Consider the following 22,779-nt stretch of genomic DNA (forward strand, 5'->3'; position numbering starts at 1 on the left):
CTCGCCAACTGCCCAGACCGGTCATCGACCGTCTGCACAGCGACAAGGGACGAGCCGGACCCACAATTTTGTATACAAGTACCGGGTAAAACCGTTTGTTCCGGAGCCCGAGGAACAATGGGACCTGGGTACGTGTGGAGGCAACAGCAGTCGAGATATCAACCCTTTCCAGCCGCCTGTGCCGCCCATTTTCCGCACGGTCCAGGGGCTGAAGCCAGCAGAGCGTAAACGTTAGTAGCAGTCGCCTGGGAGTACCCAGAAATGGAAATGCCCCCCATGCCGAACAAGGGACGAGCCGGACCCACAATTTTGTATACAAGTACCGGGTAAAACCGTTTGTTCCGGAGCCCGAGGAACAATGGGACCTGGGTACGTGTGGAGGCAACAGCAGTCGAGATATCAACCCTTTCCAGCCGCCTGTGCCGCCCATTTTCCGCACGGTCCAGGGGCTGAAGCCAGCAGAGCGTAAACGTTAGTAGCAGTCGCCTGGGAGTACCCAGAAATGGAAATGCCCCCCATGCCGAACAAGGGACGAGCCGGACCCACAATTTTGTATACAAGTACCGGGTAAAACCGTTTGTTCCGGAGCCCGAGGAACAATGGGACCTGGGTACGTGTGGAGGCAACAGCAGTCGAGATATCAACCCTTTCCAGCCGCCTGTGCCGCCCATTTTCCGCACGGTCCAGGGGCTGAAGCCAGCAGAGCGTAAACGTTAGTAGCAGTCGCCTGGGAGTACCCAGAAATGGAAATGCCCCCCATACCCGCCGTGGTTGCTCAGTGGCTATGGTGTTAGGCTGCTGAGCACGAGGTCGCGGGATCGAATCCCGGCCACGGCGGCCGCATTTCGATGGGGGCGAGATGCGAAAACACCCGTGTACTTAGATTTAGGTGCACGTTAAAGAACCCCAGGTGGTCAAAATTTCCGGAGTCCCCCACTACGGCGTGCCTCATAATCAGAAAGTGGTTTTGGCACGTAAAACCCCATATATTGAAATGCCCCCCATGCCGAACAAGGATTCCGGGGACATTTAACTAGTCACTCTTGCCATTATTTTGTTGTCACCAGTGTTTGTTCAGGCAGACTGGTAAATAATGGTAACATAAAAGCTTCAATAAACTGTTTCTAACCAGAACGTGTACTAATTCTTTGTTTTGTTTGACAGCAGGAACCATAGAGTTAATTTAACCAACTCTAGAGGAACACCTGGCCCGAAAAAGTGTGAACCGCTAGCCATGTTCTATATAACTCTATGCGGCTAGCATACCGCTAGTACAGCTAGAGCGCCGCCGCGGTGGGCGTGCGTCGTACAAAAATCCCTCACGTGACCTTTTACTAGGGACAGGATCGTTTACAGATTTTTGAGAAGGCGCCAAAGGCGCGATGGTGCCGCCGAGTGACGCCGTGGCGTGTTCGTTCTCGGCTTGATCGTTCTCTGGACCGCGCGTTGTTCAACATTCCTCATGTGATTGTGCTTGCGCTGCTTGTGTGTTGGTTGTAGGTTCTGTGTTACTTGGCGGAAAGCCGTGAGTAGTGGTAGTGCAGCAGTGCGGCTTTGGCCTCTGTGAGCTTTGGCAGTACCGAATCTGCGTTGTGTGACCCGTGCATCGGCAGCGCAGTTCAGCAAACCGCGATGTGGCGTCGCCGTGTCCGCGTTTGCATAACGGACATCGAGGGATGTGCTGCTACCTACAAGTCATGTAAATGCGACTGCGTTGAACGCCCATTGTTCAGTGCAGAATGTGTGGTTGGTGTGCTGTGCTTGTAACGAGTGGTGCAGCCGTGCAGTGAAAGTGGTGGTGGAGCAGTATAGGGGCTCCATTTGCGCGTTCACTGACATGTGCTTCCGTTTTGGTCTCATTAGCGGCTGTCGCGGAATTGTGGTGTGCACCTTGCTTAGTATGAAGTTTACGATGCTAACACACAGCTTGTTCACGTTTTTCCTAGCTATATGTCATTTGCATGACGACCGAGTTGGAAACGAGGCATATGTCTGTGTTCTTTACATTTGTGTGTTGTAGACTACTTTCTATTGTGGAAGTACTGGCAGTTTTATTACGCAAGAAGTATGAACGTAAACATATTTCTGTGTGTCTGAAATTTTGAATTGCACATAATATCCTTTATGACTAACAAGTGGGCTACACGGCCTGTGTGAATCAGCTACCGTTTGTTGCGACGCTCTTCCGTGTAGTAGACTGATGCATGGTGCGCGTTTATTTCTTTACTGTTGTAAAAATAATTTGTTTATTCACTCAATACAAATGCGCTGCTTCTTCGCCGCAGTACGTTTTAGTTACGCGGTGAAGCATACTAAAAGTAGGAGGGGCCGCTATCACCCAGCATAGTATGACCACTTAGGCGACCTGAGAAGCGGCGAGTGCGCGAGGGTATAATTCCCATTCCACTTTTAGTATGCTTCACCGCAGTACATTGCTTATGTATCCCCGCGAAACATTGGTGTGTTGCGAGAAAGGTAATTTTAAAAAGCCCAATTATGCAACGTTTCTTTCGTAGCTTGCTACACCGCAATACATGGGTGGAAATAAGCATCATGCAGTAAAGCATACTAAGAGTGGAAAGGGCACATAGGTTTACACTGTGCTCATTATATTCAATTGATATAATTTGCAAGCGCATCTGTGCTCGTAGTAAGCTTCACTGACGATTCTTTGTACATTACAAATTCATATTGCAGGGAAACCCACTAGAGCACATATGACATTATGGAATGCGTTATTCACCTTCAATGCAGGAGCACAATGCAGATTCATGCCCATGCTTTTGGCTGGACAGCACATGCTCTTTGAGAATTCATTCGTTCATAAGTGCGCTGGTACTGTAAACTGGAGGGCTGAAGTTGATATGGAAGCACAATTTTTATTAAGGGGACAAGATGTTGCCATGATGGTTGCAGCACAGCTTCTTTTGTCTTTTCTTCCAGGCACCTTTTCCACTAGAAGCTTCCATTGCAGTGTTTCGAGCCTCTTTAAGCCAGAACATAGTGTATATAAAAATCGGACACTGATTGGGAACATTGCCTATGCTTTCTGCAGCAAGCTGTGCACAGGAGAACTTCATGCCTATCTATTGTAAAAAAATGTAGCGCGACCAGACAAAGTGAAAGAAGGGGGTGGGCTGCAGCAATACTAAGTGTCGAATGGTGCTTTGTCCTTTCCCTTGAGTTTTCTGTTTTTGTGCTTTTTATTATGGATCCTCCCCAGTAACCACATGAGTTCTGAACTTGAGCTTGTTGGTTTCAGGTCTCTTGTTTGTTACTAATAGAGGAGTGTGATAAACGAACAAGGGCTTGGAGGCATCCAGTCACCTTGCTTGTCTCATGGTGTTCTTCCTGAGCACTGTGAGCCTCCAGACCAACTAGGAAGGGAGGTTTGTTGCAATCGCTTCTGAACTGTATTGCCACCAAACCAACAGTGCTCTCAATGACAACTTTTGGACACTAGAATGCTTGCACCCAGCAATGTCTAAGAAGGAAGCATTCAGGATGCTCCAAAGTGGGCCTTTTGAAGCTGGCAGCATTTCTGAAGGGGCTTTCCCTGTCTGCCCTCTATGGATACACAGAGATGATTTCATCTTTGAGAGGGATTGTTTCAGAGGTCGTTACATGGCAACAGTGCTGGGTGTTTAGTAGCAGAGAAGCTTGTCTTTGCCCACTGTCAATAATCTATTCCTTCTCCAGTGCCCCTGTGAAGTGCCAACTTTTTGGATGCAATGTGCTCTCCATGCATGCATGCATGTTTAGCTTGTAAAGATGTCTGTTACCCCTTGCTGCAAACTGGTCCTTGCTGATGTCACCCAAGAAGGCATTGGGGAGTGTGGCGATGCACACTTACAAAACACTGTTGATACCAGTGAGACCACATTAATGAAGCTGCTGTTTTTTTTTTTTTTTTTTGTCCACTCCATCCTCGTTAGTTACAATGAGCAGTTCTTTGTCCGAGCAGAAGGCATATGTAGTTGGTCGTGCATAGCTTGCACACTAAAGCTTGTTGGCGTGTTATCACAGAGACCTGCCTGAGAACCTTAGCACAGTGCTTATATGTAAAAACCTTCTGATGTGTTGACTTCCTTCTTTTTATCACACTTTGCCTGGTGAAGCCAGCAGCTGGGTCAATCAGATGTTCAACAGGCTTCGCACTAGTTTTTCCTGCATCTCCTTTACCAGCGTGCTACTCATAGATAACTGTTTTCCTGACCTTGCGCTGCACTTCAACCAGGGCCACACCTGCTGAACCTATATCATGCGACAAAAAAGTGCTATATGTCATGTTGCTCCAAACTAATGACATGTGCTGCAAGGCCTTGAACACCCTCATTTATTTATGCCCTCATCATACTGTATGAAGCTTTGCATGATAAGTTTGACAATTAACATATCTGCTGGTTTTTCACTGTTATTCCTGTCCAGCTTGCTGAAAGCTATCCTGAGTGTTTCAAAAGCAAAAGACTGCTGCCGGACAAGAACTGCATAAAGCAAGGGTTGCTATAACCACATGTCACACAAGATGAAGAAGGCTACTGAGTGTACAGGCAGTTTACTTTAATTTCAACAAGCTTGGTTCTCCCTTTGCGAGTAAACTCAACTTGCCCTGAAGACATGGCCTGTGACAAACTATGTGCCAGATGCTGTGTCCCTTGCAGAGCTGAAGAAGGTTACGAGATCCTAACACCCCCTAACGACTTCTACACTGGGCAGACAGGCTACTATAAAAACAACTGCCTTTAATAATATGCTAATAACATGAAAACGGACAGAATATTGGCTATTCATTGGCCCAAACTGCAGGTGCGAGCCACTCTTCCACCAGATGTGTGTTGTTCACAGGAACTGGAGCTATACAAATGCAAATAAAAGCAATGATGTTTCAAAGTAGTAGAGTTGAACTATATTCTGCTGAAGCAATGCTACCTGCACTGCAGGCACCTTATAGCCACAATTCATGGCTGCACCACCATGCAAAGGCACTATTCTTGAATTATTAACTTCTATTTATTATGTTTATGGTGGTGATATATTCCTACTACATATCATCCACATTGTGTACAATATGGTTAAATGATGTCAACCATGATAGACATTCCTAATCTTAAATGTAACAACAGAGCAAATATAGGCAACAAATTGCAATTCAAAAAGACAAAGACAACCAGTGCACAGGATAAGTGACAGACTTCCTTTTATTGAAAAAAAAAAGTCACATGCATCATACCACCAGCAGTGGGTAGCAAGCTTTCAAGCTTGGGTGACAGAGGCAAAACTTAGCAAAATGCTACAATCACACTCAAATGTAAAACAGCCTTGGACACAAAAAACCGACATGATATTGTACAGAATGAAAGGGCAAGACTCCATCCAAGAACTCTATTGCACCACATACTTGACATGGTGTAAAAAGTGTTAACATGCCCTACACATAAAAAAAAGCAAAAAACATCGAAAACATCCCTTAAAATGCAATGTGCAGACTATGAAACCAAGAAAAAACAACCCGAAAAAGGTTTCGCTAAGTCTTTCAATGATTTAAATTGTCAAACTATCTCATCACTTCTTAGTGAACCTGCACAGCTGAAAAGGAAGGAAAGAAAGCCCAACAGCAGGGCTGCAGAAAATGTCACCAAATAAATATATGTTGCTTACGAAGATGCCTCTGGTTTAGTTGTGGTCTCACTTTGCACAATAATTGCGTAGAAGCTTTTCTTGTTTAGAATAGTTTAACAGATGACTGAGAGCACCAGGTGTAGGCAGTCTATGCAGAAAAAGCCACTGCTTTCTTACTTTTATTTTTTTTTTCTCTACTACTATTAATGAGTATTTAAGTGCCTTAATAGCACTGCTAACATCCTACTGGAAAACACGAAATAGGGCAAGTTCTGACATAAAGAAAATTGCAGTTTCACTCGTAATGTGGAACAATGATGCAGTAGCTGGTGAAATATGCATAGGAAGCTTGCTTAATGCTGTGTTTGTTGAAGTGAACACTTGCCAATGCAAGTCAGTAATCTCCTTTAAGGAAGTAAATTAAGTATGAGTCGTATTTATTTGTGGGAGTTGTGCCTCGCAGTGTTGAAGTGGAAGGACTCGACTTTTCTCCCTCCTCTTTCATATGCGGACTTGGCCACTGGTCTCCACCAAAACAACCCTTTAGCTTACTGCTAAATTTGTTTTGGTTTTCTCAAATCTATATTTAGGCTACCCATTGCTAGGTCTTGCGCTGTGCCGGAGAAAAACAAGATACCAACAGTCCCAGCCAGTAAATCTGAGAAGCCAAGCACTAGAAGAAGATCAATGAAGCAGATGCACCCAATCGCTGTCATTACATGTAAGAAAAAAAATTAACATAGGGCTGCCTTCACAAGTGGGAAGGTGATGTTTCAGAACTTGAAAGCATGGACGCCAACTCTACATACAATACGCAGACATTGAGCAGGTGGTAGCCAATCATGGCACCTGTTGGCTTGATTGCGCTCTCCAGGATCAGTATTCACCGTGACTGTACCTTCAGCAGAGTGGTTGAAATATAGAATTGGTGAACTGCCAATCTTTTGATCGTATGTTTGAAACCTCGCAGCACAATGAAAACTTTATTTGCAGTATTCTAGAAAGAAATTTGGGAATTCCAGTGACAACACCAGTAGACATCAGAACAACCAGGGGAGTTAGCCCATAGCAGCTATTGCTGTAAAAAAGAAGGCTGGCATAAGCACAAGAATCGAGATAGGCACACTACGTGCTTTGTTCTGGTAGTGGTCCACTACTTTGGTGCTACAGTTAATGATCTTGAATGAGTTCAAGGAGCCAGAATTTAGCCCAGGGAGAATATTACGCTGAAAAGCTGTATCTAGCTGTATCATTTTGCCTATACAGCTTTATATAACCCTGTCCACACTTGCCTAAAGCACATGAGTGGCATCCTGAAAAAAATGAGCTTTTTATATTGCTTTGGAGAAAATTCATCTGTTTCGGCTTAACAGTACATATACACACTGCACATCCTTGCGTTTGGTATACCTTATCACCAACTGTTAAGTTACCTTCTTACTTCATCAGCGAATCATTCCTGCAATCAAGTGTGCTGGTCCGGGTTTTACCTGCATTTCCACCTGTGCAGTTGGTAAAAGTCTTTGGCTGTTTACTATAACTTCATATTTCAAACATTTGGCTGCATAAGAGGCTTTGGCAACACTGGCAAGCTTAATGCCTGGGCAGGTTTCATGAAAAGCCACCAGTACCTCCTCATTGCAGACTGTGCCCAACATTCTTCTTCGTTCGACTGCGACTATGAACCCACATATATTTTCTCCGAGGCGGCTGGTTTGGCGATGCTTTGATGCAGAAAGAGGCTATTGTCGCACGTGTCAACCTTCGGCCAGAAACCAATCTGGCACAGGTGGAAATAGTCTTGTCTTTCCCATGTTGTGGTTCAGCGTCGCGACGCACATTCCTTCAGTCAATTGGCACACTGTCAATGTGAGTGAGACTGATCAAAGGGTGGTTATGGTGTTAGGTTTCTTGCCCGGTTTCGGTAGTGACATCATGACCAAGTGTACTCACTCTGTGGGGAATTCCATTATTCCAGATTTCATTGATTACAAGAAATAGTGCTTGCTTCCTTGTTTTGGCAAGATTCCTCAACATCTGCAAGATGACTCCATCTTTCCCACGTGCGCTTCAAGTGTTGAGATGTTCGAGAGCAACAACAGGTTCCGCCATCATAAAGAGGCTTTCCATTCCTTCCTTCGCAAGTGGTCATTAAGGTGCGTACAACTCTGGTGATGGTCAGTCACTGTGAGGCGGTCGGGGAAAGCATCTGTAGCTTGTTCCTCAAATTACTGAGATGTGCACTGAAGATCGAGCAGCATGTTTTCAATAGTATTACAGTATTTGGTTCATCCTGTTATAGCTGAGAATGTGTCGCATCTTACTGAGACCTATACATTCAAATGACGCGCAGTGATCTATCCACTAGTCTCTGGCAAGTTTCTTAGCATGACATATTGCCTGCTCAGTCTTGTGAAGAACATTGATGAGGGTTTGTTGCATGCGGCTCAATTTAAGTATGCAATATGCAGCTTGGCTTGCTCACCCCAAAGTTGCAGCAGGTGCTTGTCAGGGCTGGATGTTGCCCCAGTAAGCTCTAGTTCGCATGTCGCTCTTTGCAGTGTGTGAAGGATGCCTGTTGCTAGCGATTCCCCAACACCTTCACATTCTGCAGACTCAAGTGCATCATGGAAATGGTCCCAGCGTGAAACCCTGAATTTGTGAATGTGGCTTAATTGGATGTTTAATTGAATGTGGCTGTAAATGTGGAATAATGGATAATGGTCGCTGCCTCTTGGGGCAAAGTCGCACTGATACTCTGGATGAAGGCCCCAGTTGCCCATGTTAGGTAAGTGTACTGCCCTTCCGGATTTAATGGAGGGTCTGGCAGTTGGGATAGTTGGTGTCATTTGTTAATTTGAGGTCTGTGGTGTCTGCTTCATCAAGGTGGCATCCTCTTGGCCATAAGTCTTTGCATCCCCAATGTGGGTGATGTGCATTGAGCTCACCTCGATTGAGTATTCTGTGCTCGGGCAAACGAACTTGGAGATGTCAAAGTCAAGTGAAGTCGCCTCGTTTGCGGTGCCTGGTTTTGGGACAGAGGCAGACCAATGGCAAAATGGCTTTCTTTCATTGCCTTAGCCTGCATCACACCACCACAACTTTCTGATCAGACATATGTATATTCAATCTGTTCTTTCCTTCCCCTAATTGAATAATAGCCAATTTTAGGAGCTGCAAATTAAGCTGACTTCAGAAGACTGCTGATTTTGTAGCTACTTCTAGTAGCTTATTGCGTGGTAAATTTTCTAGTTGGGCATGATGTGGTGCAGTGCAAAGCAGCTTACTTGAGAGGCATGACATGCTTTGTGCTTAAATAAATGAACTGTTTAAAGAATTCTTGGAATAGTGTTAGGACAGGCAACTCTGTGTGATCACTGGTTTTGTCGCAAAATGTGGCAATGAGCTAGCCAGATGCTGTAACGACAGCGTAATGTTTAGGTTGTACCGGTATAGAAGAAACAAAGTTGGAGTTGTGAAGCTTCTCCCTTAGGCTCCGTGTTCGCATAGGTCCTATATAGTTTCGGGGTTTCACACGCTCTCTTAAATAGTTTTTATAGTAGGGCTCGTGGAGCAAGCCTGCGTTTCAATTGAAGGTGAGTGTTGTCATTTGCTAACTGTTTCTGATCAGTCTGGCCTGCGGACATACGTGTGATGGCCTTGTTTTTCACATTTCTTTAGGGCTTACGGTTGGCGGGAAGCGCGCCATGGAAAACGAATACGAATGTAGGTTATCGTCGCATTTTTCATTCCTCCATGTTCTTAGCGTTAGTCTGCCACTTTTAAAGTGCAGTCCAGTGCTATACTCTCAATGTCACTCGCGTAAACAACATGCACACGTCAGTTTACTCACGATTGAGAATCTGAACAACGAGGAATACAAGCGAGCAGTAAAATCTGCATGGCTTTTATGTCTAGAGCGACTGCCTACCGTCTCGTCAGCCAAGCCGTGCAGGCTGATGTGCGCGCAATATTGGCAGCTGCTGGCGAACATATTAACGCAAGGAATCTTCCTGGCGTCGCTGCCACCTCCTTTCAGCCAGTGGAAGTTCGCGAACCACCTCCGAACCTTAATTTCGCTCGGCCAAGTTGCGAGGAGCGGCATTTGTGGCGGTGTGCAGGAATTTTGCGATGTGGACCAGTCTGGTGACAGCATACATAGCAATCACAGCTTTCATGTGGATTAAAACACATTGGCGGGCTAGTTGGTTAGAATCTATGGTAGAGTGGTATAAGCGCGACTGTACGAGGACGTAGGAAGAAACAAATATACAGGCACAGCGCTTCACTTTCAACTATAGATGTTATTTTCGCACGCATCGATAAATATATACCGTACGAGCGGAAACAAACGTAACAGCAGGAAAGAAAATTCAGTGGTGAATTTCGATAAACCGTACACGTGTGCAAGGCATGGGGAAAATATGTACTGTAGTGGTCACAAAGATAAACCGAGGAATCGTATCTACTTTTCAGATAGTGATACCGAAGGCTTGCTTACGCATTTTTCCTCTGATTTTGCAATCTCGTAGGCCTCCACAATCTCCCTCGTCATCCTGCTATGAGCCCTATACAGAATGGAAGTACTTTCAAACATGGGCTTGCAGGAACAATCTCGGTAGTGAATACCCAAAATTACCCGAGATTACCCTAGTGACGTTATATCGATGCTCTTTTAATCTCTCATTGATGCATCTGCTGGTTTGACTAACATACATTCTTCCGCATGAAAGTGGAATGGCATAGACAACGTTATGAGTACAGGTTACAAATTGTTTGTAATGTTGAGTAGAACATGCGTGCCTTTTGTTATTTAGGTTAACACAGAGAATAACAAAAGGCACGCATGCTCTACTGCCAGGATAGTCGTCCACCCTAAATTGTTTTGTCATTTATGCTGTGGTAGCAATTAAACCGGTATCATACTCAAAAGTTAATTAAACCATTTTGTACACCTTTGCTTGGGGACCACTGGTCGCACCATATCGAGTCATCAGCCAGGCACACTTAAACTTGCTCTTCCTTTTACTTGGCTGTTATGTTTGAGTTCTGATTAACAAACAGTTTGTTGCCTGTGAATTTTATGGCTCTTAATTGAGGATGTGAAACTTTACGACATGCTTAGTGCACCGTTTTTGTAGATGTTTCATACCATGCCTCACATTTTAACATCAGCTTGACGAACTGAGTCTGCAGGCTCAGGCCTTCACTTTATGCACTTACTTCACTTCACCTACAGCTCTTACTTCACCTACAGTCACCTACAATCTTACTTCACCTACAGCTCCTGACTTAGGAACCAGTTATTTTGACCTTACCTTCCATATACGCATCCAGCATGACGATGAAATCCATTTTCTGAACTGGCAGTAATGACAGTATCTGCTTAAGACTCAGATTGCTGGAAGCTTCATCCACAGGCTCAGCAAATTACGTACAGTACTATTACATTTCTTTCAAGGTTTCTAAGCTGGCCTTTTAAGACAGCCGCTCCAACATGAGAATTTCGCTCTGCAAAGTTGTTAGCAAACTGGTGCACAATGTTTGTAATGCAACTTTACAGGACTATGTAAAGCTAATTATTCTCCTGCAGCTTCTTAATTGTCTCACCAGCCGTGAAATAATGCCTCTGTGTTGGCACATAGTGTTTTCTTTCTTTTTATATGTATTTTACGTTGAGGTGAAGCATAACCAGTGGCCTCGATCTTTCTGTTTGAGCTGCACTGTACAGACTAGCATCTATGCCATTCTAGAGAAGGCAGGTAGAAGCACAAGTGCCTGGTATGTCTTTACTTATGTGATTGCAGTTTAATGTTGCTTCGTACAACACTTGTGCACTGGAGCACTGCATATTATGATTAAAATGCATTGTACAGATCATAGGAGAGAGGGTGTATTCTGTAAGTGTCTACTGTGTGGACACTTACAGAATACCCCCTTGCCCCACCATCCCAGCTGCTGCACCTTTTGTAAAAAATTTAAGACCCTTACAGGCTACTGAGGCTTTTTTGAACGAATATCAGCGTAAGACATAACAGGACATGACACGAATGCTTTGTGTGTCATGCATGCAGTTTATTGGCACATTCAATGCTTTGCTGGTCTCAGCTAGTATATTTAAATTTTTGTCTGCTTGTGCATTCTGCTGTCAAACAGAGTGTAAGCCATGCTGTCTTTGTTGTTTCAGATGCTTTGCACAGGTTTGTAACTACTCACGCTGAAGCTCCAAGGTATACACAGACTTGCAAACTCAAGGTTAGTCACCTATGTGATATACATCTTTGTGCAGCTGTCATTCACTGTTCCTAGTATTAGTTTTTGTACATTTATTACACTATGGTCATGTGGAGCATAACCTATGGTCTGTTCTACATTCAGGTTCAGCCTACAGGCCAGTATCCACATCTCTTGCTGAAGCTACAAGGTCACAAACGAATACACATGTGCTCGGTGTGTAATTCATATGCAGTGTTATGTTCTTTATGCAGGTGGAGTTTAATCCATGGTGTTTTTGTTTTAGGTGCTTTGCACAGGTCGGAAGCTGCTGGCTCATTCACGGAATTGCAAACTCTGGGTATGTTGTTTATGGGATATGCATCATTATATGTTGCTGTCTTTCATTGTTTCCACTTTTTTTATTTTTTTTTTACATTTATTACCTATGGTCAAATGCCTGTGGTCCAGCTGTTTTATGTTCAGGCTCATCATACACACCAGTATCCACGCCCCTTGCTGGAGCTACAAGGCCACACACGGAACCACATGTGCTTGGTGTGTCATTCTGATGTCGCATTGCTATGTTTGTTATGGTGCTGTAGTTCTTGATATTTAGTTCTTTTGATGCAATTAGGATTCTTTGCCTACTTCAGGCGTTTTGAGCCTATCAATCTAACTGTCCTCTTACGTCTTTGTTTCAGGTGGTTTATGCAAGCCTGCTTCGACACATGCTGAAGTTGCCAGCTTCACAGAGTTGCAACCTCTTGGTATGTCCTGCATGCAAAATATATCTTTATGCTGGCTTTGTTCAGTGATTATATTTTCTTTTTTTTTTGACATTTAATGCACTGCAGTCAGGCAGAGCATAACCAGTGATGTCGTTTATGTTCAGATTCATCGTACAGGCCGGTATCCACATATTCAACTGGAGCTACAAGGTCACAAGCAGATCCACAAGTGCTTGGTATGTCATCTACCTTCTATTAATCGTTATAGTTTATAGGGTTCAGTGATGGGTTTTCATGTTGCTAAGGCAAAATTTTCAGTATTTTATCTGTGAAGACTGATTTGTCTTGCTTTCTCATTTAATATTTACTTGAGACAAGTTATTTTTTGTATTCTATATGTACCATTCGCATTTGTGATAGTCCATTAGCACTAACTTAGATTGTTTTTCATTGTAACATATTGGAAACAGAAAGTGGTGCCCTTAGCACTAAATCAGCTTTGTTCTTTAGTTGCAGCTTCATGACAGAAAAAATGGCAGAACCCATCTCATGATGACTGTTGACGTAATGTGATTAGCATTCAAGCAATATAGCAGCACACCACATTGCTGAAGCCACATTTATTTAAAAAATCTACAGTGGCCATTCTGAGACTATCGTTGCTTTGGCTATAGGCGACATATGGTGTCTCCGGTATCAACTCACTTTCTTATAGCACTCGCTTGGCGAGGTTGCCCGTGAGCATGATGGCATAATGAAGACTGTGTTACGAAGATGTAATGATAAAGTATGACGTCTATGGAACAACGAAGGTATTATGACGACAACGCCATGGCGAGAAGGAGATGGCAATTTTGAAACAATGACTATGGTATAATCACGACAATGTGACGACGACAGCATGAGGACAATGGGATGATGCAAGTGCATGGCGACGACTGTGATGAAGGCCTACGGAAACAACTGCATGACAACGATGGTGACAATAAGATGACATGTTTGAAGTGATGACAATGGAAAACAGTGCGATGACAATGGTGTGCTGATAACCATGGGATTACAATGGCGTAGTGATGACGGCACAGCGAGAGTCGGATGATGTTAGAATGACGAAGGTGGAACGACCATTACGGCATCACGACGGCAGTATGACAATGAAGTGTCCAATCATTCAGTCATGGAGATAGCCAACTTTTTTGGCGGTCAAGGCAACTGACCGCGGGCTGACACTAAAAATTTTAATTCTGGCTTTTTACATGCCTCTAGCAAGATATGATTATGAGCCAGGCACACCGTAATGGGGGGCTCGAGAATAATTTGGACCACCTGGGGTTCTTCAGCATGCACCCAGTGCATGGCACATGAGCATGTTTGCATTCTGCCCCCATCAGAATGTGCATGCGACAGCCAGCAATTTAACCTGCGAGCTCAAGCTTAGCACCACAACACCATAGCCTCTAAGCCACTGCAGCAAGAAGTGAGCTGACACATGATAGCCCTTTGCAATGCGCAGTGATCCATAGTTTCCTTGACCGAAAAAGAAATTGGCTATCTCCGTGATAAAGAGATTAGATGCTCGTTTCGTTTTCATTAAGGACACATGTCTGGTTTTTTGGTGCTTTTTTTGAGTACCTTCTTTTTGATTTTCTAAAGCGTTCTTGTCCCGGTCGTCAGTCTGCTTTTCTATCATGAAGCCATACTAACAAGTACAGGTTCAGAATTTCTTGCAATATTGCTGGCTAGTCCAGTCATTAATGTATCTGCATTTTTATGTTTCAGCTTGCATCCAGAGTTTCTTTGTTGAATGCTGTAGTGTAAATGATAAGCAGCAAGTTCTTAGAGCTCCATCTCTTAAGCTTGTGTAATTGAACAATATGTTTCTTTCACTTGTGATATGTACCTGTGTAAATTGAAATGCAAACAGCAAAGTGCATAGCTTCTACACAGTTTGCCTCACCTAGCTTTCGCTTCACGATAGTGGTGTGAGCATGCATGAGTACTCATTAGCCAACCCTATGGCGCAGCTATGCAGCATGTAAGAAAAGCTTCTGTATGTTGCCATTGGCACACTACCTTTTCTCAATGTCATCGTGATGGAGTGACACTGCCATGAGTCAGTGGTGCAGTTTATCGCTTTTTCCTCCTTTAGAAGCGTGCCCCATCATTCGAGCTATGACGGTTGCTAGCGTGGACGCGGTGACTTAGAAAAGCACTTGTTGTCCGTGATGTGGCTGCAGCGTTGCACAAATCGTGAATCCTAACTCGCACTGTTATCACAAGGCCAGTGCTAGGTGACGAAAATTATAAAGAAGGCATGTGTTCTGATGTTTATGTTCCAACTATGGCTGATAGTACTTTTAGTAGTGCTCATCACTGTTTCTTTTTTTCTAATTGTTGCCACATCAACTACCATATATACATGAAAATAGGTTGACTACTGACATACTTGACCCCTATATAGTAAACTCACATAAAAAATTTTAAAATATGATTTGAATATACGTAGACCTATATCTTTCTAGAAAAATGAAACACTTTGACCATGACACACCTTTATTTACCGCTCGGCTACTAAATCTCGTTAGTTGATGCTACGAGCTGTAACCTCGTCTGAACTGCCAGAGAAGACAACCTGGCTAGATGCTTCACAGGCATCTTTGGCATCCCAAATGATGTTCGTGCACCGTTGAGCGCATTAAATATGCAGCATTTTTTAAAGGCAGTCTTAATAATCTCCAGACTGGCCTTACGGCAGGCGTAATGGTGGAACTCAGCTTGGTACTCTGGCTAGTTGTGTTCACGAATATGGTCGATAGCTAATTTTGGGTAACAGTTCCGAAAAAAAAAAAGGTCTACCTATATTCGAATAAATGCGGTAATTTTTCATCTTGCAAAAAGCGCTGAAATGAAAATTTACATAATATTAATGCCATTAATTTTTTTTCTTTTTTTTGTAGCCTTCACGGAAAGGGTCTTACAGATACTTAATGGTATTAAGCAGACCCAGCAGGCCCATTCACAATACCTTAATGAGCTGCTCAGCAATGCCAACAGTGCACCTTCACAACCTTGTGTCCGCCCTGATTTGCCTTTTTCAGGTGCTACAGACGTGCTCGACTTTGACAAAAAGCTTGAGACAGACAGACAAGCTCTACATCAGATGGTAAGTTCTCTGCTTTGTCTATTCTTGTAATTTTGCCAATTTTAGGGCTGTAAGCACGTTCTAATTAGTACTCCACTCCCTAATCATGTTGCTTGATGGCCTAGGCTCAGGGTGAAATTGCTTGTCTTGTAACTACAGTGGGCTGTAGTTACAAGACAAATTGATACTGATGTTACTTATGACACTAAGTCATATTCATGACATGCTGTAGGATTTTACATTAACTGTCTATGAGAATTTTATAGAATATGAGTAAAAGTAAAAGCCAGTTAGCACTTTTCTATTACCGAGAAATCATTTAGGTTGCAAAACTTTCAGTGTTAACTGAACCCTATTTATCTTTATAGCTGTATTTTTTCTTGTTTCTTTATAACTCAGAAGAAGCACTTGGTTGTCCAAGGAGGGGACTCAACAAAACAGAAAACGACACGCATTCCACAGTCCCTCCTTAGCAGGAGCGCAGCAATAAGCTTCAGTTGGTTTGGAACGAAGAGGAAAAAGAAATTCTCTGAGCTGAATCTGTGCAAGCTAATGTGTGGTGAATTAGGTGTGTTTGATATCATTTACTTCTTTTTAAATCTAGTGTCAAGCAGTATACTCACTGTATTGGGGCTGCTTTGACAGATTTGATCCCTTATTGCCTAACTAGATGGATTTTCCATGGCAAAATATATATAATGTACGACATTGTAACAGCTTATGACTTATACACCTATTATTCACACTTTGCTAAGTTTAGTGCTGGTATTAAGTTTTGTCTCTTTAGTAGAGTATACACTGGTCCAAGTTTTGTGTGGTGTGCGAAACTTATAGGAAGAATAATTTTGCTCATGCATGCAGGCACATTGACTAATGACATCAGACACCCAGATGCCATCCTAAAGGATCTCGAGAGGGCTGCCATGACGTGGTTCCGCCATGCTGCCGAGCGACTTGCTGCTCAACAAATATAATTTTTTAAATTTTGCTGTCAAATATGATCATGCTGAAGTCAGCTTGTTGTAGATTATCTGCATGGCCTGTATGAACATATTTTTTTTCACTAGTGTTTCATCCTTTTTTGCTTTGTTTTGAATGTTACCATTTGCCACATTCAAAGCCATCATTTTCTTAATGTGTTGTTTCCTGTGCCTAGCTGAAATTTTTTTTTTCCTGAAACTTAATTTCTTTACTGGTGCACACAGCTTGCACTGCCTGCTTAACTCTCTTCTAGCAGTGTAGGATTAAGAGTTAAGAGAGCAGAACTAAGAATAATTAAATGCATCATTGGCGTAACTGGGAACACTGTTGTACAATGTTTAAAAAGTGCACAGCAATCTACACAAAAACACCTGACCAAGTAAATACAACTTTGAATTTTGCACTATTAGATGAGAGTTAAGCAGGCTGTGCACACCAGTAAAGAAATTAGGTTCCAGGAAATCAAAGTTTCTCTTGGGCACAGGAAACAACAGAGCAAAAGATTATTTTAAACTTTGTATTAATAGGTCCTGTGAGGAGAATGTGACTTAATTACATATGTGTTCATCTTATAATGGGAAGCGGGCAATAAAAATTAACATTTTCAAAGTTCAACTGTCGTGAACTACTGTCTAATTTATAGTACATTGTCTAACACGAATTAGTGTCATGTATTTGCAACAAAAAATCCAGAAATACTACGTTTTAACCATTCATTTTTCTCTCACAGCATTTCTAAACTTCCCGTCTTCAGTGTACTCCAATATTCGCTGCCTTGTCACATTACTTTTTCTATAATTTAATTCTGTTCTAGAACTGTTACAGCATGATGGCCTTTAGTACGTTTGTCATTTGCTCTTTTACCGTTTCCTCATCCTAAATACATCTTAAAGCTCTTGTTTCAGGCTTGGAATTGAAACACGGAGGAAAATATACATTGTTGTCCATTTTATGTTGGGAACTTACACACACCCATTGCTGTGTAGCTGGATACGTGTGCTTCTGCCCCCTCAGCAATGTTTCCAGTGTTCTCACAATTTGGTAAATATAAAACAAAGAGGAAAACAACAGAACCACTGAAAGCCATAAGCCTGCAGTTTTGGGAAAAAGCAGGAAAACGAGTGAATCTCGGGAAGAATATATTGAAGGTGACTAGTGAAAAAATGTTTGAAAAAAATGTACAACTTTCAAAAAGACGATTCTTTGTATTTATAGGTACCTGCCTTTTAAATGCTGCATGCACTGGTAATTTTTAGGAACAGCGGATTATGTAACATCCAAATGTGATCCCTGAATGTCCCGGAGAGCACATTTAATAGACATCCCCTGGATATCCAAATATGATCCCAGAATGCCCCGGAAAGGACACATAATGGAAGATCCCATGGATGTAGTTTTTTGTCTCATTTGGGAGGATTTGGGGATTTGTATGGGACATCCCAGGGACATCCCACACCTCCTAAGCAGGACATCCCAGGGATATCCAAAGGACATCAGTGTGTTGTCTGGGTTATTTTATGTAATACATAAACAAAAAGCAGAATGAATGCACTTTTCATGCATAAAAATTTTATTAACGAGATGTATGTCATAAAAAAGATGTAAACTGCCAGAATCAAAATTGTGGGATAAAATTGAACAAACCTTTTAAAGACACACTTGTATCTACTAAGAAAAAAAATTAACAAAAATTATGAGACATAAAAAGTATTGACGTCGATCTAGCAGGCACAATATTCGAAAAAATAAAAATTTTTCATTGAACATGCATTTCACTACAACAATGTAAGTGCAAGCACTACAGTTTGGTGTGCTGGGCTGCGGATCCGCTGATTTTTCAGGCTGGCTTACATCGTTGTTGCTCTCAGAGTTCAAAGTTGGTTCTTTATTCTGAGGTCAAAGTACGACGAAAAGACCGCATCCTCGGACTGGCTGCTGTTCGGTCCATCGATAAGACCATGCTGCAAAACGCAGCGGAATCGCCAGGTCTGCAATATTTCGAAGCGCGCATGCCGCTTCCAGAGGTGGCTATTTTTGCTTTCTACTTTGACGATCGCGAAAATTCGGAGTGCATTAAAAATTGACGCCTAGTGGGGAAAAAGCGAGCTGCTTAGAAAACAAAAATATAGTTGTCCTCCTTCACGTCCCATGGTGCAGTGTGTCCGTGAGCGGCACGGAAGGTATCGAAAGCGGCGTTTCAGACCATCGTTAGCGTGCTAGCGATGTCCAATGGGCGTGGTACGGAAATTAAGGTAGTGTGAACGAGGTGCAAGATTAACATTAAAAGAAAATTTTGCACATGGTAATTTTTATGCTACAAGTAGATATATGGAGCATGAATACTTAAATAATGGTCACTGAATGATTGCACTCTCAATGTTCCTAGACGCTTATTGCATGTCGCCTTTGCAACACTGTGTGTGTGGTGTGCGCTATTTTATTTTAGTTTAGCGCCATTTACCTCTCGCGATAAAAGTCAGTTCTGTCTTTGACAGCCTGCATGCAGGCAGCCACACATGTATCTTCTCTAGATAAATTCAGCGTCGGAACACCTGGCACAAAATAATTGCAACCTTGAAAACTGAAGTAGCCCACAAAACTGTGTTAAACATTTATTGCCTGTGCATAATTAAAACATACTCTGCCATTTTTTTTGTTTTAAAATTAAGCTAGCAAGGCTTCCTTTGCACCTCTTTGTTTACAAGTGTGTGGCCATTACACCTCTGTAGGAGTATTTCTTGTTGGGCTAGTTGGCGAAACATTCTTGTTGGGCTAGTCGGTGAAACAGCTTTTAGAAGAGGAGTACACAGACACACAGACAAGGGCAGACATACAAGATGTGTGCGATCTTCTCTGTCCTGCAATTTGCACCCCGAAAAAGCTATATTACACCCAGTACACCGATGGAAGTAGGGGGTGGCGGTTGTATCCCCTCCCAGAGCTAGGTTTACTGACCCAGCTTCCCTCCCCCCTGCCAAAAATGACCATGGTAACCAAGCATGCAGAAGGTATCCATGCGAACTGTTGACCTCTTCAAGCCAACTTGTTTAAACGGTATTTAAAATAAAGGAGAGAGGGAACACAATTAAGGTCAAGTTTGCTGGGATGCTATATAATGGGTCTTAAATTATAAGCCAGAAAAAAAATAATAAGCTTTACGCCGCATGGTACAGGTGAGGATATGCTGAAACCTGCCAAAATATTTTCAATACTTTAATTATCTCAAAACACAGTTAATGTCTATCACACGGAGAGGTCAGGCCATTAATTTATTTATTTCCCTATACTTCGATCCAAAAACCCATAATTCGCGTATCCCTTAAAATCATCATTTGTGCACCAGAAATATTTAAAATTTGCACTAACAAATTCATTTAGTGTGCACTCCCTTAAATCAACACTACATAGTATCCACTGGTCGCCTCCCTCCAAATCAGAGTCGGACAGATCACGCATTCCTCGAATTCGGAGGTTGAGGAGAAGCACACAAGTCAAACATGCGACTTGCTCTCGGAGGAGGAAATGGCAGATGCAAAACTACGACGTGACTACAGCAAACGTCCCAATTTGCCTATCCAAAGATCCTGGTGCTGCAGGAAAAAATTGCAGACGCACCGTTGTGACAGTGTTTGGTTGAGATGGGGCCACCATATGCTATAGCCTCGGTTGCCTAGGTTCCGGTGGGCCGTTGTCAACAGCGGCGACGCTCTGCTGTGACGATCTGACATGAAACGATCATCTTGATGACTGCTCTGATGACAGCTAGGACTCAAAGCACCTGAGAGTGATCGACGTAGGAGGAGAGCGATTGAAAAGAACTAGTCAAGCGCAAGGCGTACACTCTCATTTGACCAGTCAAAGACAATGCTGCTCATGAGAGTGCTCTAGAGTGCTCCAGAGTGCTCCGAAACAAACAAACAAAGATGCCATAAATTTCTCTGTTCAATAGGAGTATTCGTTTGAGAAGTTTCATTGACTGCTAACGGAAGCACAATGAACAGGAAATCACAATGGCTTTCAAAATCGTTGAACGTACAAGTTTATGAGAAGACCCCTATTTGCTACAATATGATCCATTCAGATTTGGTTCGACATTTTTCCTAGTATTAATTTTGGCACGCGTTGCACAATATGGGACGCTGTCAACTAATTCACACCAACTACATCCTCTTCTGTCACTAGAAAATGTCCTGTTGCAAAAAACTGCAGCACAAATATTTTCATAGGTTTTAAATTTATTTTACTTTATTTTGCACACAGTTTCAGCTGTAGAATCGGCAGAAAGGCTGGTCTCCAGCTCACACTGTTAGAAAACCAAGTTATTGACATATTCACATAACCACGCAAGTGGAACCTTATACTGCTTGGTATATACCATGTGTACGCGTGTATGTGTGTGTGGGTGTGTGGTAAAAAAAAAGCAGGCTGGCTCTTTTGCTGTAGCGTGAAAATGAAAATGCACATGGAAACACACTCTTCAATGTCTAAATGTTTCGGCCGGTGGGCCAGGCGAAACTTTTGAACATTAAAGAACGTTTCGACGTATGGCGCAACTTTAATTTTTGACACTATATATATATATATATATATATATATATATATATATATATATATATATGCTACTCTCTTTAGAGTCCTTTAAAAACCATCATGAGTTCGTTCTACACAAAGTCTTGGTTGCACCAATGATTACTGCACCACGGTTCATTCATTTGTCGTAGCATAACTGGTGTTCAGGTTGTTGAAGTGGGCAATGCTCTATAAAGGTCACAATTAAGCTGTACAAGTAAAAGCCCACTCAAAGCAAGTTTAATCACCACGAGAAAAAATTACGTACAGAAACATCAATAAACTTGCCAATTTCTGAGACAAATAGCCTTATTCATCAGAAGAAATGGGCCTTGCGACTTTGTTTAGGGCTAAATAAATTTGTTGAAAATAATCTTTTTATCTGCATGAAGGTCAGTATTTTTGCTCTTATTGTAACTTAATTAGTTTTGGTTATTGACTGGTACAAACATTTCTAAGCATATGCTCACCAGGGTGGCTGCTTGGCATATTGGTATTCCACATGGATGACGTTGGTGTGTGTGTGTGTGTATGTGCCTTTTTACGTCTGTATCCAGTTTGTGCTTCTTTAGTCATCCAAATTAAGCATATTCAAGTCCCTGAGAAGTTGATTCTAAACAGCTCTCATTTCACAGCCAGCACAGTTCTTTGCTTTGCGCCAGCCTCAATTCCACACATTTCAATTTATTTTGCTACAAACTATCCTCAATCTGTTAAATAGTCAAATTCGTGAGAAGGCTCCTATTTCCTACAATATTATTTCCATTCAGATTCAGTTCAGCATTTTCCCTAGTAAAGCAAAGCTCCCATCTTACCAGATGTTGAATGCTACTAACTCACAATATTACTTTATGAATACATGTCGACAAATGTTATTGTGACTGATGCCTCACAAAGCAAAGTGAGGCATTGGCCCTCTATAGACTTTGCACCCATGTTTAAGAATTCTAAGGCACTGAGCCATGCTCTGTAAAGGGCTGCAGAAAAGAGTGCCTTTTTCTATCCACAATCACTCTCTCTATCTCTCTGCATAATTTTGGCAGTGTATACTTCTAGCTCTCCATAAATTAAATTCATCAGCAGATCCCGCAGTGGTTGGCACACATTCACTGTTTTCCTTCTTCTGTGATTCGAGTGATGTGCAGATTTTTCTAGTGTTCAAATTGTCAGAGTGTCTCACCGCTTAACATTTATTGGTCTGGGCACCTAGGCTTTAAGGGCTAACAAAATGGCAGATTCATTGGCAAAAGTGTCACTATAGCTAGGTGATCCAGTTATTCAAATTCTCCAGTCATCACCTTCCATCACAGCGAGCATTTAGATTTCGGAAAAAAGTATGATGCTACGTAAGCTTTCTGTCCAGTCTCATGAGAAAACCCCAGATTTTCAGCATCTATTCCATTCCTGAAAAGGTAGACTTGCCGTCACTTCTATAAACTATTATTTATAGAGGATTAATCTTGCGTGCCTCACTGCTGGTGCCCTCTTTGAGGGAAAGGTGAGGTCATAGATTGCAGTTTAGTA

The 22,779-nt window shown here is 42.5% G+C and overlaps 1 protein-coding gene across 15 annotated transcripts; it reads left to right on the top strand.

Moving 5' to 3' along the window:
* Positions 1 to 1,354: 1,354 nt before the first annotated feature.
* Positions 1,355 to 17,301, top strand: LOC135901224 (uncharacterized). Of its 15 annotated transcripts, none has more exons than XM_070531091.1 (12): positions 1,355 to 3,389; positions 6,210 to 6,340; positions 7,598 to 8,407; positions 9,301 to 9,345; positions 11,807 to 11,874; positions 11,998 to 12,069; positions 12,140 to 12,193; positions 12,304 to 12,390; positions 12,537 to 12,602; positions 12,728 to 12,799; positions 15,662 to 15,726; positions 16,567 to 17,301. In XM_070531091.1, exons 3-12 carry the CDS (start codon positions 8,401 to 8,403, stop codon positions 16,577 to 16,579), a joined length of 549 nt encoding a protein of 182 aa, XP_070387192.1. In that variant the 5' UTR covers positions 1,355 to 3,389; positions 6,210 to 6,340; positions 7,598 to 8,400; the 3' UTR covers positions 16,580 to 17,301. The 15 variants fall into 15 exon arrangements, with proteins under 15 accessions (XP_070387192.1, XP_070387191.1, XP_070387194.1 ...); XM_070531090.1 differs by lacking the exon at positions 6,210 to 6,340 and having other exon boundaries at positions 7,598 to 7,775; positions 8,234 to 8,407; XM_070531093.1 differs by lacking the exon at positions 6,210 to 6,340 and having other exon boundaries at positions 1,355 to 1,699; positions 3,263 to 3,389.
* Positions 17,302 to 22,779: the final 5,478 nt, after the last annotated feature.

This window comes from Dermacentor albipictus, chromosome 1, assembly GCF_038994185.2.
Source record: "Dermacentor albipictus isolate Rhodes 1998 colony chromosome 1, USDA_Dalb.pri_finalv2, whole genome shotgun sequence".
Lineage (NCBI taxonomy): Eukaryota > Metazoa > Arthropoda > Arachnida > Ixodida > Ixodidae > Dermacentor > Dermacentor albipictus.